The sequence below is a fragment of the Asparagus officinalis genome, chromosome 6 (assembly GCF_001876935.1).
Source record: "Asparagus officinalis chromosome 6, Aspof.V1, whole genome shotgun sequence".
In the NCBI taxonomy this organism is placed as follows: domain Eukaryota; kingdom Viridiplantae; phylum Streptophyta; class Magnoliopsida; order Asparagales; family Asparagaceae; genus Asparagus; species Asparagus officinalis.
In genome coordinates, this window is record NC_033799.1 from 5,374,592 (window position 1) to 5,391,316 (window position 16,725).

Consider the following 16,725-nt stretch of genomic DNA (forward strand, 5'->3'; position numbering starts at 1 on the left):
CCGGCGAGACAGCAAAGGCTGTCTCGCACGGCGAGACAGCAAAGACTGTCTCACGTGCGAGACAGTCTATACTTGTGTTCTTTTGATTTTTTGGATGATTTCCTCTTGAGCTGTATTTGGATATCTTTTCAGTATTTTTTGACGCCTACAGGGTTAGGTGCCATTAGTTTTTGGGAAGTAGATAAATGCTACGGATCTATTACATATATGTATCATATCTTACTCTCTTTAAAAGCACGAGTTCGGGAAAATCTTTCTATGGTCAGTATTACCCTTAGTTTTTTTTGAATATTACATTGATATATTCTAATTTTAATCATATCTTATCTAATTCCACGTGAACTATCTATAAGTCAACAATTTTAAAAAAAAAGTTATTTTGAATATTTTATTTAAATCTTAATCTATCCAAATACTAATTATATCCTATATTAACTCCATATGAACCACCTATAACTCAAAAAATATATATATACTCCCTTTAGAAGCACGAGTTCGGGAAAATCTTTCTATGGTCAGTATTACCCTTATCTTTTTTTGAATATTACATTGATATATTCTAATTTTAATCATATCTTATATAATTCCACGTGAACTATCTATAGGTCAACAATTTTAAAAAAAAAGTTATTTTAAATATTTCACTTAAATCTTAATCTATCCAAATACTAATTATATCCTATATTAACTCCATATGAACTACCTATAACTAAAAAATATAAAAAAATAAGATTAAGAAATTATACGTAGATAACATATTATAATACATGAAGTATTATAAAAAAACCCAAAAGTTTTAAAAATTGTATATAATAGCCTTAAAAATTTAAAATTACACAAAACACCTTGACTTTTTTAAACTTAAAAACAAACATGATATCTAAAAATTTAAAAATTATAATTAACACCCTCAATATTTTAAAATTTATAGAAACAGCCTCAAAAGTTTAAAGGCTAAATTACATTTATATACCCTATGGGTTTTGCTCTTGAAGTAGTTATATACCCTAAGTTACAAAATATAGCAAAAAAAAAACTTGAATTGGTAAAAATTTGCAAGTTGGTACCTTCTGTTAACCAGCTGTGAGAATATTCTTTGAAATATTTCCACGTACTGGACCTATGACCAACTTGAATACTTCTTACCCTCATTTATTGTATTATTTACTATATTATCTACCTCCCACCCCCCTCCCCACCCGCAAATTAGATTATTTTCATCATCATCATCTTCTTTTCGTGGCCTCCAACTTCTTCGTACTCTTTAATATGGGTAACAGTAGAAAACAAGAGCTTTCACTATGTTGGGGGAGGGGGGAGAGGAGGTTAATTCTTAAAGAGGGGCATTATTATGTTAGCTAAATTTAAATAGTTACCAACTCAGGGTAATTTTTTGCTATATTTTGTAACTTAGGACATATAACTACTACAAGAGCAAAACAATAGGGTATATAAGTGCCATTTAGCCATGTTTAAATTACAAAAAATACATTCTAAAATTCAGAGATTTCAAAACTTAGAAACAACATAGATGGATTCTCAGGATTACCATTACACACATAGAAATTTAAAATTAGTAAAAAAATAACCTCAAAGGTACAAATTATAAAAACTCTCTCAAAAGTAAAAATTATTAAAAAATCTAAAATTTTAAAACTTATAACTGGTACACATCAAATTTAGAAATTATCAGCAGATTGCTAAAAAATTTTAAAACTTATAACTGGTACACATCAAATTTAGAAATTATCAGCAGATTGCTAAAAATTTAAAACAACCCAAAATTTTAATAACTGGTACACATCAAATTTAGAAATTATCAGCAGATTGCTAAAAATTTAAAACAACCCAAAATTTTAATAATTATAAAAATACCTTCAAATTCTCAGAGTTACGAGAAATATTCTAACATTTAAAACTTATCACCAATACATGAAACATGAAAATTATAAGCGCCCAACTTAAATTTTAAAATTTTCATAAAATACTATCAAAGTTTAAAAATTACAAAACACACGCTTAAAAGTTTAAATCACAAAAAGGCTAAAATTTGACAAAGAAAAGAGGAAATGTTTGATATTGTTACATTAAGATATAATAGGTTAGCATTAACTAATTATAATGTATAAATATTTATCTCTAATATTGATAATATTTATTTATAAAGTAAAAAAATACAAAAAGTTATGTATGGAGAAACTATCAGAAAATTCAGAGATATCCTTTAAAAAAACTAAGTTGCTTTCATTTTAAATGGAGAAGTGAAGGAAATAAACTCAAAATTCAGAAACATTCATGAATCACCTGAATTGACATGAAGGAAATAAACTCAAAATTCAGAAACATTCATGAATCACCTGAATTGACATTGATAAAAAGCATATCAAGCAAAGAAGCACTAACCGTTCAGAAACATTCATGAATCACCTGAATTGACATTGATAAAAAGCATATCAAGCAAAGAAGCACTAACCGGGTTCTCCTTGAAGAACATATTGAACAATTATATCCTAATTAAAAAACATTATTCATGAAAAGTACAAGAAAAAATTAGTAAATACTTATAAATTTTTATACTTTATTCTAAAAATACTGAAGGAATCATAAACTTAATATAAAATTTTATATAAATAATCTTACAATAGAAACTAAAGTGAAGCCAATGATCAACTACATTGCGAGATATAATAAACTAGATAAGATTTGAAAATTACTATAATAGACAAAAAATATGCACATGATACTTAGTTACCATAGTATAAGTAAAAAAATTAAAATTGATATTTTTCCTTTCTCTATAAAGTGGCACAACTCTGCAAGTATCCTTATTTGGGGATATGACTACCAACGAAAGATCAATTTTTAAGAACACGGTCAAAGACTCTGCAAGTATCCTTATTTGGGGATATGACTACCAACGAAAGATCAATTTTTAAGAACACGGTCAAAGATAAGCATGTAATAGTACTGTTGACTACCAACGAAAGATCAATTTTTAAGAACACGGTCAAAGATAAGCATGTAATAGTACTGTCAGATTTCAATATCTTTAAATATGAAGGTAACATATTGTACAACTAAAACTCTTATTAAAGACCAATAAATATAACATTTATCTTATATATGTCACAAATTTGTATGAAAGATATGCATGTCATCGTAAATTGTGTTAATAATATATCAACTTATTGAAGAAATAAGAGATAGATAAGCAAACCAAGCAAACATCCATATAACACGATAAAGAAAAAAATATTACACTTTAAAGCTAATATGCATGGCTCATTCAAAACAAGCTGCTAAAACAAAAACTTCTCCATCAAAGCTCTTTATAAATACAACACAAATTTAAATTATTTAATATTTTAAAAATAGGTTAAATTTTTAAGTAAAATCAGGAATCATTAGAAGTGATTTTCATGAACTCTTTTATTTTTTTTAATATGGTTATGTGGATGATTTTATCATATAAAAGTGTAATAGAGTTAGCATTAATCTTTATTTTATGATTTTTTTCTAAAGTTTATCAGTGATTAACAACAAAATTTATATTCTCTTTAGTTTCATTCTAGCCCACTTTTAATTAATAATTTTGTCTTATTGGCTTTAATTATTCATCCTTCTTTTATAACATTATCTTTTCAAGTGTTTTTCACTTTTACAACGTTATACCTTCTTAAATCAAGCTTGGTTTCATGCCGATCTAAATAACGCGAAAATTCAAATCAGGTTTAGATTATAGTTATTTCTTGTCAATTCAATTATTACATAAAAAATTTAAATTTGGTGTAGCTCATTCAAACAAATATTAAAAAAATAATCACAATAGTAAAGTTTGAAAACATAAGTAAGAAAAACAATCAAAGTTGAACTGAGAAATACATTTTAGTAAAGAAATAAGTCAAAAATACTTAATCATAATATTTAATCACGTGCATTGCACGTGCATAAATCCTAGTATATAATACAAATGGAGGAGATATTTCCCTGATTTATTTGGGTAACTCATAGGTATCATATCTAGACTAGATACAAATCCAACATGGGATATGCGCTTTAGAATGCAAACGGACGGCCCAATATGGTTTTAGTTTTCGCCAACAAGCTGCTTTTGAAATTACTCAGCCTTAAAACAATGGGCCTTCCGAGTGTCAAATACACCACGAGTATGTAAGCGTGAAGATAAATGTACATTATGTGATATGCGTTTTTATAATATGAAGAAAGTTAGTCCAGTTCGCACTTTTTAATTTCAAGTGAACAAAAGTCTACAAGCCCAGTTCAAGTTCCTTGTGTAATGTTTCGAAGCCGAACTCATTGGGCTCTAAAACTTAGGCTGAGGCTTTCCATTGTTATTGTATGTTACATGAGACACTTATAACCCATGGGCTTCATAATATGCACAAGCCCAGTTCAAGCTCCTTGTGTAATGTTTTGTAGCTTAACTCATGGGCTCTAAATATTGGGCGGAGGCTTGCCATTGTTATTGTCTCCTACATGAGGTACTTATGGCCCAATGGCTGTATAACCTTCGCACGAGAAATACGTCCACTGGGGCACTTCAAACAAAAACCCCTGAACTTTTTCCCCTGTAAAACCAAAACTTTTCCTACAAAATACCCCAAACCCGAAAAACAAAAACCAAACGAAAACGAAAAGAAAACAAAACAAAACAATAAAAAAGAAAGAATTTTTGATTTTTCTCACAAAACCCTAGAAAGTAAGAAGGAAGAGGAGAAGCTGAAGAGACAGATACTACTAAACTCCTACGATCCAATTGCAAGAGACACTTTTTGGGGAGTCTTGTGGGGGAAAAAAAATCAAAAGCTTTGATTGTTATTTGAGATTCTCTCGAATTTTGGGGGGTTTTGTGTGAAAATTTTATGAAACTACTCGGAAGAAGGAAAAAAAAAACAAAGTTCAAGGGGTTTTCATGGAACACCCCAAAGTTCTAGGGTTTGTTTTGAAATTAACACAAAAAATAACAACCACCACCACCAAAACCCAACAGTGCTAGCTTTACGATCTTTTACATATTAGGATCTTCTTTATGCTTTTTAGCTCGTTTATTTACATACGGTGCTCCTTTAAGAAGCATCACAACAAATTAGACCCTACAACTTGCCTTGCAAAAGCAAATAATTATATCCAATTAATCCCTACATCTTAAAAACCTTTCCCAAATAATTATCTATTCTTGAAGCAATATAAAATCGAAGTTTATTACATTCATCCAATCATTCTTCTTCCTCCGCATATTAACTAGCCAATAATTAAATATCACATGAATTTTTTTTTTCTTCCATGCAATTGTTCTCCCTTCCGTAGGTGAACCAGTGTCGATGCGCTCGGCTAACTCGAAAGCTTATCCGAACAGATCGTAAAAGTTAATTTTCATCAATTTCTTCAAAAAAAAAAAATTATGAAATAAGTTTTCTTAAAAATGAGTCATATCACGTGACAACTAATCTCATCTCGTCTTTTTTTCTTCCTTAGTTTTAGGAAGTGAACCGAAACAAAAGGAAAGAACCTATTATACGAAATAAGTTTCTTATAACCGACTCTCTTGTTTTTTGTAGCCGACTAAACAGGCCGTAACGACGCATTAATAAAATATATCAACTCTCTGATCAGTACACGAATCTGCAAACCTAACGAGTTAAAAATTTAACATCATATGTGTAATAATACAAATAATAAGTTGTAATCAAATTTTAAGCGAATATTTAATAGATAAACGAATCGAATATACATCTGGTTAAATTCTATTCTTTATTTTAAGCGAATATTTAATAGATAAACGAATCGAATATACATCTGGTTAAATTCTATTCTTTAGTAAACTCGAATACTAAAAAATATTTGTTTAGTGGTATCTGGTTAAATTCTATTCTTTAGTAAACTCGAATACTAAAAAATATTTGTTTAGTGGTAAATGAACTATTGAATCGAATATGATCGAATAGTTATTCAAACAATTATCGAACCATTTATTAATTATTTGGTTCATTTCCACCCCTAGCTAGCATGGATCCAGAGAGACCCGAGCGAGCCCGTCTTAATTTACAGGGTATAAAACTTGTCCCCACCGTCATAAAGAGGGTTGGTTGGGTACAGATAGCTCGGGATGTGGAGGGAATAAATGCTTGTTATTACGCTAAGAACATGGGCGTATTTATTGAACGCGGCAGCGTCGGATCAAACTTTTAGAGTTCACTAAGAATGAGATGGGTTCCAAGAATTTGAACGCGTCAAAGGCCGCTTCGCATCCAAAAGGGGAAAGCATCACTGTATCACATTGTGGCCCACACAAACTCGTAGGATTTATTAATTTGCATATAATTTATTGGCTATATCGAACTTCCTTCTATTTCTATATTCTAACATGTCCGTGTAGATTGGAGGCCTCTTATAGACTAAAACTCAAAAATTAATCGATTTTAAATGTACCCGATTGAGTTTGCATCTGGTTACTCCGCTACCATCTTAAGGTATTCAAGTGCAACTCTATACGATTTCTAATTTTTAAAAGTTACAAATATACAGGATTAACGATCGACTATAATTCATACTCTTGATGGTTCTAGCCGCAAGACTTTTATTTGTTTTATTTAAAGCAAAAGGGAAGAAAACTAAAGTTGTACTTTTTTGCTTCTCTAATATTTTGTTAATCCTTTTTTTTTTCTTTTTTTTTTTTGTAAAGATTTCATTCTCTTTGGTTGGCAAAGTACCATGTGCCTCGCTGTCTGTATTCAAGAATGGAACAAGACTTTCCAAACCCTAAACGCGTACAAACTACAGAAGCGAGAGCGACAGGAGAACCTCGATCACGAATGAGAACGGCGTCGGTGCAACAACAGTAGAAGAAAAATTGGGATCGGAAATTTTGTTGCTTGCGCCTGTTCTTTTCATCCTTTTTTTTTATTTATTATTTTTTTATTTTTTGCCTTTGAGTCAAGTCAATAGGTCACTTATTTCGGTGTCGGTGTGAAAATGATGGGCAAGTATTTGGAGACAATTTGTGAAGACCAACAAATTACTAGATTTCTATAGGAGTTTTAATTATATAAATAAAAGCATTAATTAAGAATGAGGAAGTTAGACACCGTATACACACACATATGTAAACTAACAGCACTAGAACTCAATGTAATACAAGAGAACCATACGAAAAAAGAGAATTAATTTACTGATTTTAAAAAATGCGAATGAATTTTCGGTGGCCTGTTTCTTGTCCAATATAGATATCAAGAGTTCCTCTTGTTCTCACGGTTGGTACGCTGAAAGAAAATATATGTCAATTCGCAATTTAATGGGGAGCTGATTTGAGAAGTGCCGAATCAAATGCATGATTAATGATAGGCTAAGTTGGTCGTTTGTCAATCGTTCATGTCTTTAATCAGGTTAACAAGTGCACACACGCTAATTAAATACAGTTAGGCCCCGATTGGTAAATGGTTGAGAAAGAGGGATTAAGGAGAAAGATTAACATAGTTAACCTATTTGATAATCTGAAAGACTAAATTATTAACTCATTACATACGTTTTATTTTAGCCATTGTGATCATTTTTTATGTTTGGGAATAACAAGAATTTTGAATATTTTTTTTTATAGTTAGAAGGGTTAACTCTTAATCCTTCTAAATAGGAGTATTAGTAAACCTCTTATTTTGAGGGGTTAACTCATTTTAATACCTCTAGAGGGGTTAGCTTAACCCTTCTATATTTTTTATGTTTGGCAAACTATATATGGAGGGTTAACTCACTTTAACTATTGTATATATTTTTTGTATTTTACAGGTTGAAAAGAATTAAGTCTCCTTAATCACTCACTTAACCCTTTATCAATCAGTAACTTAGTTACTAACGGGTTATATAATTCAAATAATTTCATGTAGGGCTATAAATTAATTATGGGGTTTTAAGCGTTCAAGGAGGCACGAGCACATTTATTGACTTCGATTACCGTTCCATGTCCCTGGGACCCTGTGTCGTCACACTCTTTGCTCCGCTCTCAAGAAGAGACCGACATTTTAACATTTTGATGCTAAGTTAGGCACGAAATATATGCACTTAATTTGTTATATTCGGTTATTTAAATGTTATATTCGGACAAGCACGCCTCGGGTGTTGCGTCCATTTGTAAATCGTATTTAAATTGGACTGCTCAGTTAATTTATGAATAACATAAAGATAGTTTATTTTTTGTAGAAAAACTTATGAATAACATGGAAGATCATCTGTTTGATACCATTGTTGGAGGAGAAATCAGGCCAAATCTAGGGTTGATGGGCGTTAAATAGAAGTTAGGAATCAATTTTAACCCAAAAGATATAGCTATTAGGTATTGATCTAAACTCCTATTTAAACTCATCACTTTTTCTTATCTTATCCGATGTGGGGACTATACTCACATATTAATCACCTCAACACACTCTTGTTGTGTAAGCTAAAAAAAACTTCAATCCAAGGTCCATCACGTTAAAGAAATTGTGATCAAATCGCATGTGCTTCCCACTATTGCAACACATGGGGCATGGGTGCTCCAAATAAAGGGATATATGCATGGGAGCTCCTCGTTAATTAGTCTTCTTATGTTATCCATGAAACCAACAAGTTAGGACTTAAAAAGACATCTCACGTGCATAATTAAAAGAAGAAGAGAAGTTTCAACTAAAATGTGAGAACGTTCCTTGCAAAATAAGAAAACTCTCAATTAGAACTGCTCCATTATTTATGGGGTGGGCCAAAAAGAAAAGCGCCGTGGAATCAGTTCATTTTTTTTTTTTTACAAATTAATCACTAGCGTTTTGCACTGATCCACCTATTCATTGGAACACTAAATCTTCAATGTATCCGGCCTATACTGAACAATTTCTCCTTGCAAGAATATTAGTTTAAACTAATATGAGAAAGTTGCCTGCAAACCACAAATTTTGATGTCGCATTGATCCAATTCCTCTCATTCTGTGAAATTTCACGAGTTTGTAGTAGATTGATCCACTGGATATTTTCCCCGTGCAGGCATATGACGACGAACCTGAAGAACCCCACCCTAATATAAAAACAAGTATGTAGGTGGCGAGGAATTAAGGACTACGGTTGAAGCAAACTATTCACTCATTAAAAAAAAAAGAAGAAAAAGATGGGTCACTAGCTAATCAGCCTAACCTTATGATTTAACGCGAAGAACTGTGTGCTACCTTTGATCAATGTGGCTAATTGAGGTTCTTGTTTTGTTTTAAGATAATGTGGGGGCTAATTTGAATGAAAGCGATGATGATTGATGCCAACTCTTCAAGAAAAGAGAATTGTGCGTGATTGATCGAAGAGGGAGCACTAGCTAACACATGCTAAGATAAAACAGGGTACGTGTAGGCGCCCTTAATGCAGCCAGTCAAGTTGTTTGTTATCTACTAATTTGTTGATACGTTTGAATATTCTTTCTAAAAGTAAAAGTAGAAATTATACATGCAATTCGTACAAAAGTTAAAAAGATTCAAAGATTCAAATCTTAATGATAAATTATTAAATGGGAAGAAAGATCAGATACTAACCGTGGTCCGTGTAGACTTTTTTGAGCTGAAAAAACAGGAAGAGGTTTCCTGTTCATATATGTAGATATCTATAAAAAAAAGTGTAACTGAATAATTACAAGCTTTACATAAGAAGTAGATGACACATTATGAGGGGGAAATAAGAAAAGGAGCGAACATTGTCTACACCTACCTTAACTAAACCCGCATTGGGCCATCTACTAAGCAAAAAAAGACTACAAAATAAAAGATAAGGGGACTAAAAACACAGAGATTGTTTTTTATAACAGCCTACAAAGAGACTTCACTTAACAAAATAGCTTGCAAAACAACACAACCAGCAAGAGCGAGCTCTTAATCTGCAAAGAAGTTTTCTCCCACGTCTTCTGCTGCTTTTTTTCTTTGCAAGTTCATCCAACTGCAGCTTGATAGCTGCTTTACGGATTCTTCTGGCCAATCTATCCTCTTGAGCATCTGTCCGTAGAAGAGTATATCTAGCAACATTAGCTGCTATATGATCAGGATTAGGTTGAATATCTCTAAAAATAAGATATAATTGACTGTTCCAGATTCATCAACAACAGCAAGGTAGCACTATATTCCAAATACTTCTGATATCCCTGTTGAAAACTGATCTATCATTGAGAGAGATCAGATCCATCATGTATTGAGGCCAAGAAGCTGCACTGATGTTTGGGAAAAGAGTAGACTAGATGGAGGAGGCAAAAGAGCATATGATGAATAAGTGATCTTGATTCTCCACTACCAAATAACAAAACGGACATCTAGGATTGCCACTCCAGTACCCCTTTGAAACTAGTGGTCCGTGTTGACTTACCAGTTGAAGGGCTAAATTACCAATAAACAACAATTATCTGTTCTGTTCTACCTTAAGTTCGTATGCATAAAGCTCGATAAACGACAATATTTAAGCACAGATAAATTTACCAATAAACAAGGTGACAAAATATTAAAAATTAAAGGGGAAAATATTGGACAAAGTTCCTTTTTTATTGAAAGGGATCTCGTCCGCTATGACTTTTGCTGCGACCCAAACCTTTACTTTGAATTGTTTATTATGTACCAGGAAATTAACCAGCCCCTAGACTTTATAAATCACAAAAATCACCCTGAACTTGTGTCGCTGAAGCAACAACCACAGTTATATCTTTACCCTAAACAATTGTTCAAAAAGACTTCATATAATTTTGCAAGCTCAAAAGATATTTTCTTTAACTTCTAAAGTTTGTCAGGTCTTTATGCAAAACAATCCAAGCCTTTGGACTTTGGGAATGTTTTACCCTTAATTATGTCATTTTGCTCGGAACGCTGGAACTCCGCGGCACTGACGGTGATTGAGATGCGCACAGAGTAGCTAAGGACAAACAAGAAGAGCGATGAAGCCTGTCGTTTCAGAATCTTGAGGCGGAGGCACGCGCGTTGTATCTTGAAAAGCAGCTCTCGATCGGTTCCGACTTGAAATAGGATTGGATTTTTATTAAAAAAAAAAAAACACAAACAAACTTGAAATTAGATTGGTTTTCTATCACCTTAAACTCCAGTCAATCATACTACAGTATATATATCAAAAAGTTTTGATGAATCTCGAGCGAAATGATTTTATAATATGTTTTTTTTTTCAGGGACCATGTCTAACTTAAGCCCTGCTCACAGTTATCTTTCTTAATTACCATATACTAGTATTTAGACCCGTGCAAAGCACGGTTTCTAAAAGATTTTCTACAAATATTGAACATGTTACCAAAATAAAGTATTCTGCTTTAGATATGAAATATAGGGGTGTTATTTGCTTTTTTTATTATTTGTTCAAATATTCGATCAAGTTTGATTCAATAGTTCATACAACACTAAACAAATAATTTTAAGTGTTTGGCTTATAAATGAATAGAATTTAACCAAATGCATGTTTGATTCGGTATACACTAACATTGTTAAACATAATAAATGATCTTGGTAACATGTTAAAAAAAAAATAATACATCTGAACATTGTTAAACATAATAAATGAGCATAACAAATAAAACTCAGTATACACTAAAATTTTGCGTGATAAGAGCAACACAACTTGTATAACTTTCGGTTGAAATAAATTAAAAAGAACAAAATTAAAAACTAATCTATGTTAATATTACATAAACTTGAAAGTTATATAATATAAATATTACGAATTTACAATATTGAGGATACATAAACTTGAAAGTTATGTAATATAAATAATGAGGATTTTTTATCTTATACTCAAAGAAGGTCTGAAAATGTGATTTTAGTTGGAAGCTTATTTTCTAACCTAGAGACGAATGCAAATTCCTACAGAAAAAATAATTCAATCTACCTCTTTTTGTTTAGACTCTTTCGGGGTCTACAAAAATGTGGAAGCTTGGTTAGTGATCGCAAGAGCTTAAACTGGATGAACCTAAACATAATTTAACTATCACCACCTACATCGAAGTCCTTAATATTCTCTCTATTGGTCAAACTTTTTTTTGCTAGCTAGGAATTTAGCATGGACTTGAGTACTATCCCCTAGTTAAAATGTTCGTGATCTATTGCCTTCAAGAAAATAGACATTGAATATTTCCCCAAACAAAACTTTGGTTCCACATATTCTAGCTATTAAAGCGTGCACTGCATATGAAAGAATTCCAAGTGTGCGATGGCAATGTTAATGAAAAATTCATTTCATACCTCATACTAAACTAAAACTCACATTACAATAGAAACTACTGATAATAATAAGAATAATACATCATAAAATTATCAAATACCTAAAACTCACATTACAATAGAAACTACTGATAATAATAAGAATAATACATCATAAAATTATCAAATACCTCCATCAATATCTCACCTTTGCTGCTTCCCTCAACCCCTTCAACCCCATCAACGTCTCTTCATCGCTTCCTCATACGCTCTCCTAGCCTCCTATATCATCCCCTTCCACTCATAACACTCTCCAAGAATCCTAATCCCTTCCCACTCCTCTCCTCAATCTTCATCGCCTCCGTCAAATCCTCAATCGCCTAATCAACTCTCCTCCTCCTCTTCCCTACCCCCAAACTCAACTCCGCTCTCTTAATCAAAGCATCAGCCTTCTCCTTAGGCCCTAGGGTTTTCGATTGAGGAGAAGAAAGGGCAACATCGAGGGATTTGAGAGCAGGAATCTTGTGACCCTCAATATCTAGAGCTAGGGATTTGAAGATGTGGGGAGCGGCATCACGGGGTTCGAGGGCAATAGTGAGGTCGGCGGAGGAGATGGAGGATTTGATTAGGGTTTGGGAGGGAGGGGATTGGGACCGGGCTTGGGCTAAGGTTTGGGCTCCAGCGATGAAGTGGCGGCGGCCTTGGATGGTGGTTGAGTTTTGCTGGCGGTGGCGGCGGTACAGGGAGATGAAGCGGTTGGGGAGAAATTCGGGGAAGAAGATGGAGAAGACGCTGATGACGATGAAGAGACCTTGGATGAAGGATTCAGGGCTCGCCATTGATTTTAGTTGCTCGCTTCTCTGCTCCTCCCATTATTTCGACTTGTTTAGTAGTTGCCTGTATTTCGACATTGGATGAAGAGACCTTCAATTATTCTGAGAAAAAACGACTGATGTTGGACTTTTGATCTGCTTACCGCGTGGGTGTTGTTGGTGATGAGCCTACATCGCTTTCTTAAATTTTCCCTTTTTTGCAGAGGTTATTGGTGATGGCAGAGGTTATTGGTGATGAGAGAGATATATAAGGGAAGAGATGGAGTGGAGGTTTGCGGGAGTTATTATATGACGCAGCGAATGAACGTGGAGGATGTGAGGAGGCGTGGTTAGTTAGACACGTAGCGTGTTGGAAGGACTTCTTATCAAGGACGTGATGACATAATTTTTTTGAGGTGATGATGTGGCTCTGTCTGATTGGTCCAGATCAGATTTACTGTTCATAAGAACTTTTTGAGTGTTCTCTTTTAGTTAATAAGAAGTAGATATGTACTTTGACAGATTTATCGTTACATAGGTTTACTTTTGCTTGAGTATTACAGTGAAATTTATTGAACTTTGGGCATCTAAAATAATTTTTATTAAGCTTTGGTGTATCAAAATTACATTATTTTGAACTTTGCGGGTACCAAAATTAAATTTTATTGTACTTTAGACGAAATAGTAATTTGGGCAAATCAAAGTTAAAAATGAAAAAGATTTTGGGGTGGGCAAAGAAAAATTTTGGGGTATCAAATAATATGGGCTATTTAGCTTTGATACCTGAAGTTCAACAAATTTTTGCTTTGATACCAAAAATGTTGTGCGCGTCGCGGAAGCGTGACAACCAAACGGGCGTGCTTCGAGAACCAAATCAAACAAGCGTCGAGATAAAGGTCAAACAAATCAAAACATAGCACAAATCCAAACACAATAGTTTTACGTGGTTCGGCAAGTTGCCTACGTCCACGGGGCAAGAAGGGGATGCGGTTTTCACTAATAGAGAAAGAGTACAAACCGAGATTACAAATCACTCGAAGGAACAAACTAATCTCACCAACAAGCTCTTAATCTCTCCAAACAAAACCCTAAACAAATAGCTCAGAAAATACCTCTTATCTGTGCTCCAAATATCCCTAATTTTTCTTCTCCACCCAATTCTCTCTTCCAATTGTTCCATATATATAGAAATCCTAAAATCATAAACATACTAGGAATTCTAAATTAAGCTTGTAAAATCAAATTAGGAATCCTAATAACCTATTACCAAAATAGATTAGGAATCCTAATAACCTCATGTTACCAAAATAGAATAGGAATCCTAATAACCTCATGTTACCAAAATAGATTAGGAATCCGTTTTCCAACAATTCTTCACCTCGGCGAAATTTTCCCAAAACTGAGCCGACACCGACCAAACCAAATGGCTCACTTGTTGCGTCCAGTACGCCACGGCAACAGACTCATGACAACGGACTCCATCCACACAAGTCGAGACCCAAACGGAGTGCGAATACTCACCCAAATGTCGATATCTACTCACCAAATCGGCTGCATCAAAACTGACTGCCTACGTATCCTCTTGCCCAAGGAATCAAGCCTTCACGTAGTTCACCCAAATGGCCTCCAAAGGCCTCAATCCACTAGAAGAGTTTGCAACCCTTGTTTAATATCACGATCAAGTCTGCGGCTGATAGCACCTCCAATGGCTCCAAACTGAACTAATCCAAACATCTCCACCTGAGATGAACCAATGGCCATATCCAGACTACATCCATCAGCTGTACTCAAATCAACCAACCTATCATCTGCATCCAAATCAACACAATTCCCAATCTGTGTCACATCAGCTGGAATCCCAAATGATGCAGTATGATCTAGAGTTTCCTCCCAATGTGGAGTAGCATCACTCTCCACCCGCTACGATGTCCCAAAGATCTGATCATCACTCTCCACCTGGCGAGAGTCAAACGTGACATATCTGCTCAGAACAAAGTCAGAAGCCAATACCTGATAATCAAACATGCCTCTGAATCCTAAATGTGCTATCAGATCAAATCTCACATCCACGATGTGACCGAGTGCTGGGTAGCCAAACATCTGACGCAACCTAAAATCTGAAGAAGCTCCACCAGATCTCATATCTATACATGCAGCAGTCAGTAACCTATACATGAGACGGCCCAAACATGTCGTAGCCTGCACACCAATGCCAATGCTCGACATCAAACGCCGATCCTCCTCCAGAAAGGAACAGCTACCCAAATCTGCCATCTCGCCTTATCACCTCAAAGTTTCCACACCAATGAAGTGTCTCCTATTGCCGTGAACTCGGCACAAATGCAAGAAAGAACCCCTACCATAATCAGAACGTCGGGTTACCTTTCTACCAACACACTTTCTCCATCTGTTGTTGACTATTAGTGTTGGCCTTCTTGTTTTGATGATGATTTACAAACAATGTACATCTAATATTATTTGTCTAGTATTTGTGTTTTATATTTATTCTAGGCAAATAATATGTTGGAGGATGGATGTAATCGAGCCTTAACGATCATATCAAATGGAGGTTGGCGGAATTGTGGAGTGAAGCAACGTCAATTCAAGTTAAAGATCCAATTACAAGCTTCATCCAAGTTTACCAAGTTGATCTACAATGAAGATTAAGATCAAGCTTGGGTAACATTAGTTTAGGTTTTATATTATGTGTATTAGTACTTTAAGCTCAATATTATATACACACATTATATTGGTTTCCTTCGTATATTATATATAGTTAGTATATATACATAAGTTTTGCGTTTCTATGCAATATATATAGTTATATATATACATACATAGTTTTTGAGTTTTTATGTTTATATATCGAAATCAACGATATTTATATTTCACTATTGTGTTTTGAAAACATTGCATAGAATAGCAATTTTATGAAATATATGTTTTATTAGTTTATAGACTTCAATATCAGTTTATACATTTTTACTAAGTCTATAGAGAATATTTCACAAAAGTTTCAAAAGTTGGTTTATGTCAAAAACATCAAAATTCAAGTATCTCATATTTTCATGTTTTTGGACTATTTTGTAAAATGATGATATTTTTCATTTGGGACGTCCTTTCTGATAACCAGTCACTGTAGCATGTTTATTATGATGTCTACAATCATTCCCCAAAGTTTTACATTTTTTGGAATTTATTTGATATTTAATATAGCTTTAAAATCAGCAAAATCAGGTTTCATGTGTCAGATTTCGGTCGACCGCACCGGTCGACCGATCATTTATTTTTTCATCAGCATGCGATAGAGAGTCTGTCGGTCGACCGGTGTCGACGATAGCCTCCAATCGTCGACCGCCTTGGATTTCCGGTCGACCGACAATAGAGCCGTTGTCTCCTAACGGGTATTTCTGAGCTGATGTGTCTGGGGCTGTTTTGTCATTTGGTTTGGGGTTCTTGTTGAGATCTTGAGTGGGTATAAATACCCAATTGCTGATCTCTTTTCAGAACTTAAGAAATATTTTAAAAAAAGCTAAGAAGTTTTTAAACAAGGGTTTGAAGAAGGGTTTAAGCTTGTTTAAGCTTGTTTAAGGGTTTGGTTTAAGTTGTTTTGGTTTTCACAAGTGGAGGAGATTATCTTCTTGTTTGGGCTCATATCTCCATCTCTCCATCTTGATCTAGAGAAGTTTTCCTAAACTCAACTCTAGCTTTTA

The 16,725-nt window shown here is 33.8% G+C and overlaps 1 protein-coding gene across 1 annotated transcript; it reads right to left on the minus strand.

The window, feature by feature from the left end:
* LOC109845649 lies at positions 12,581–13,039 on the minus strand. The gene has a single exon (XM_020414920.1). It carries the CDS (start codon positions 13,037–13,039, stop codon positions 12,581–12,583), a length of 459 nt encoding a protein of 152 aa, XP_020270509.1.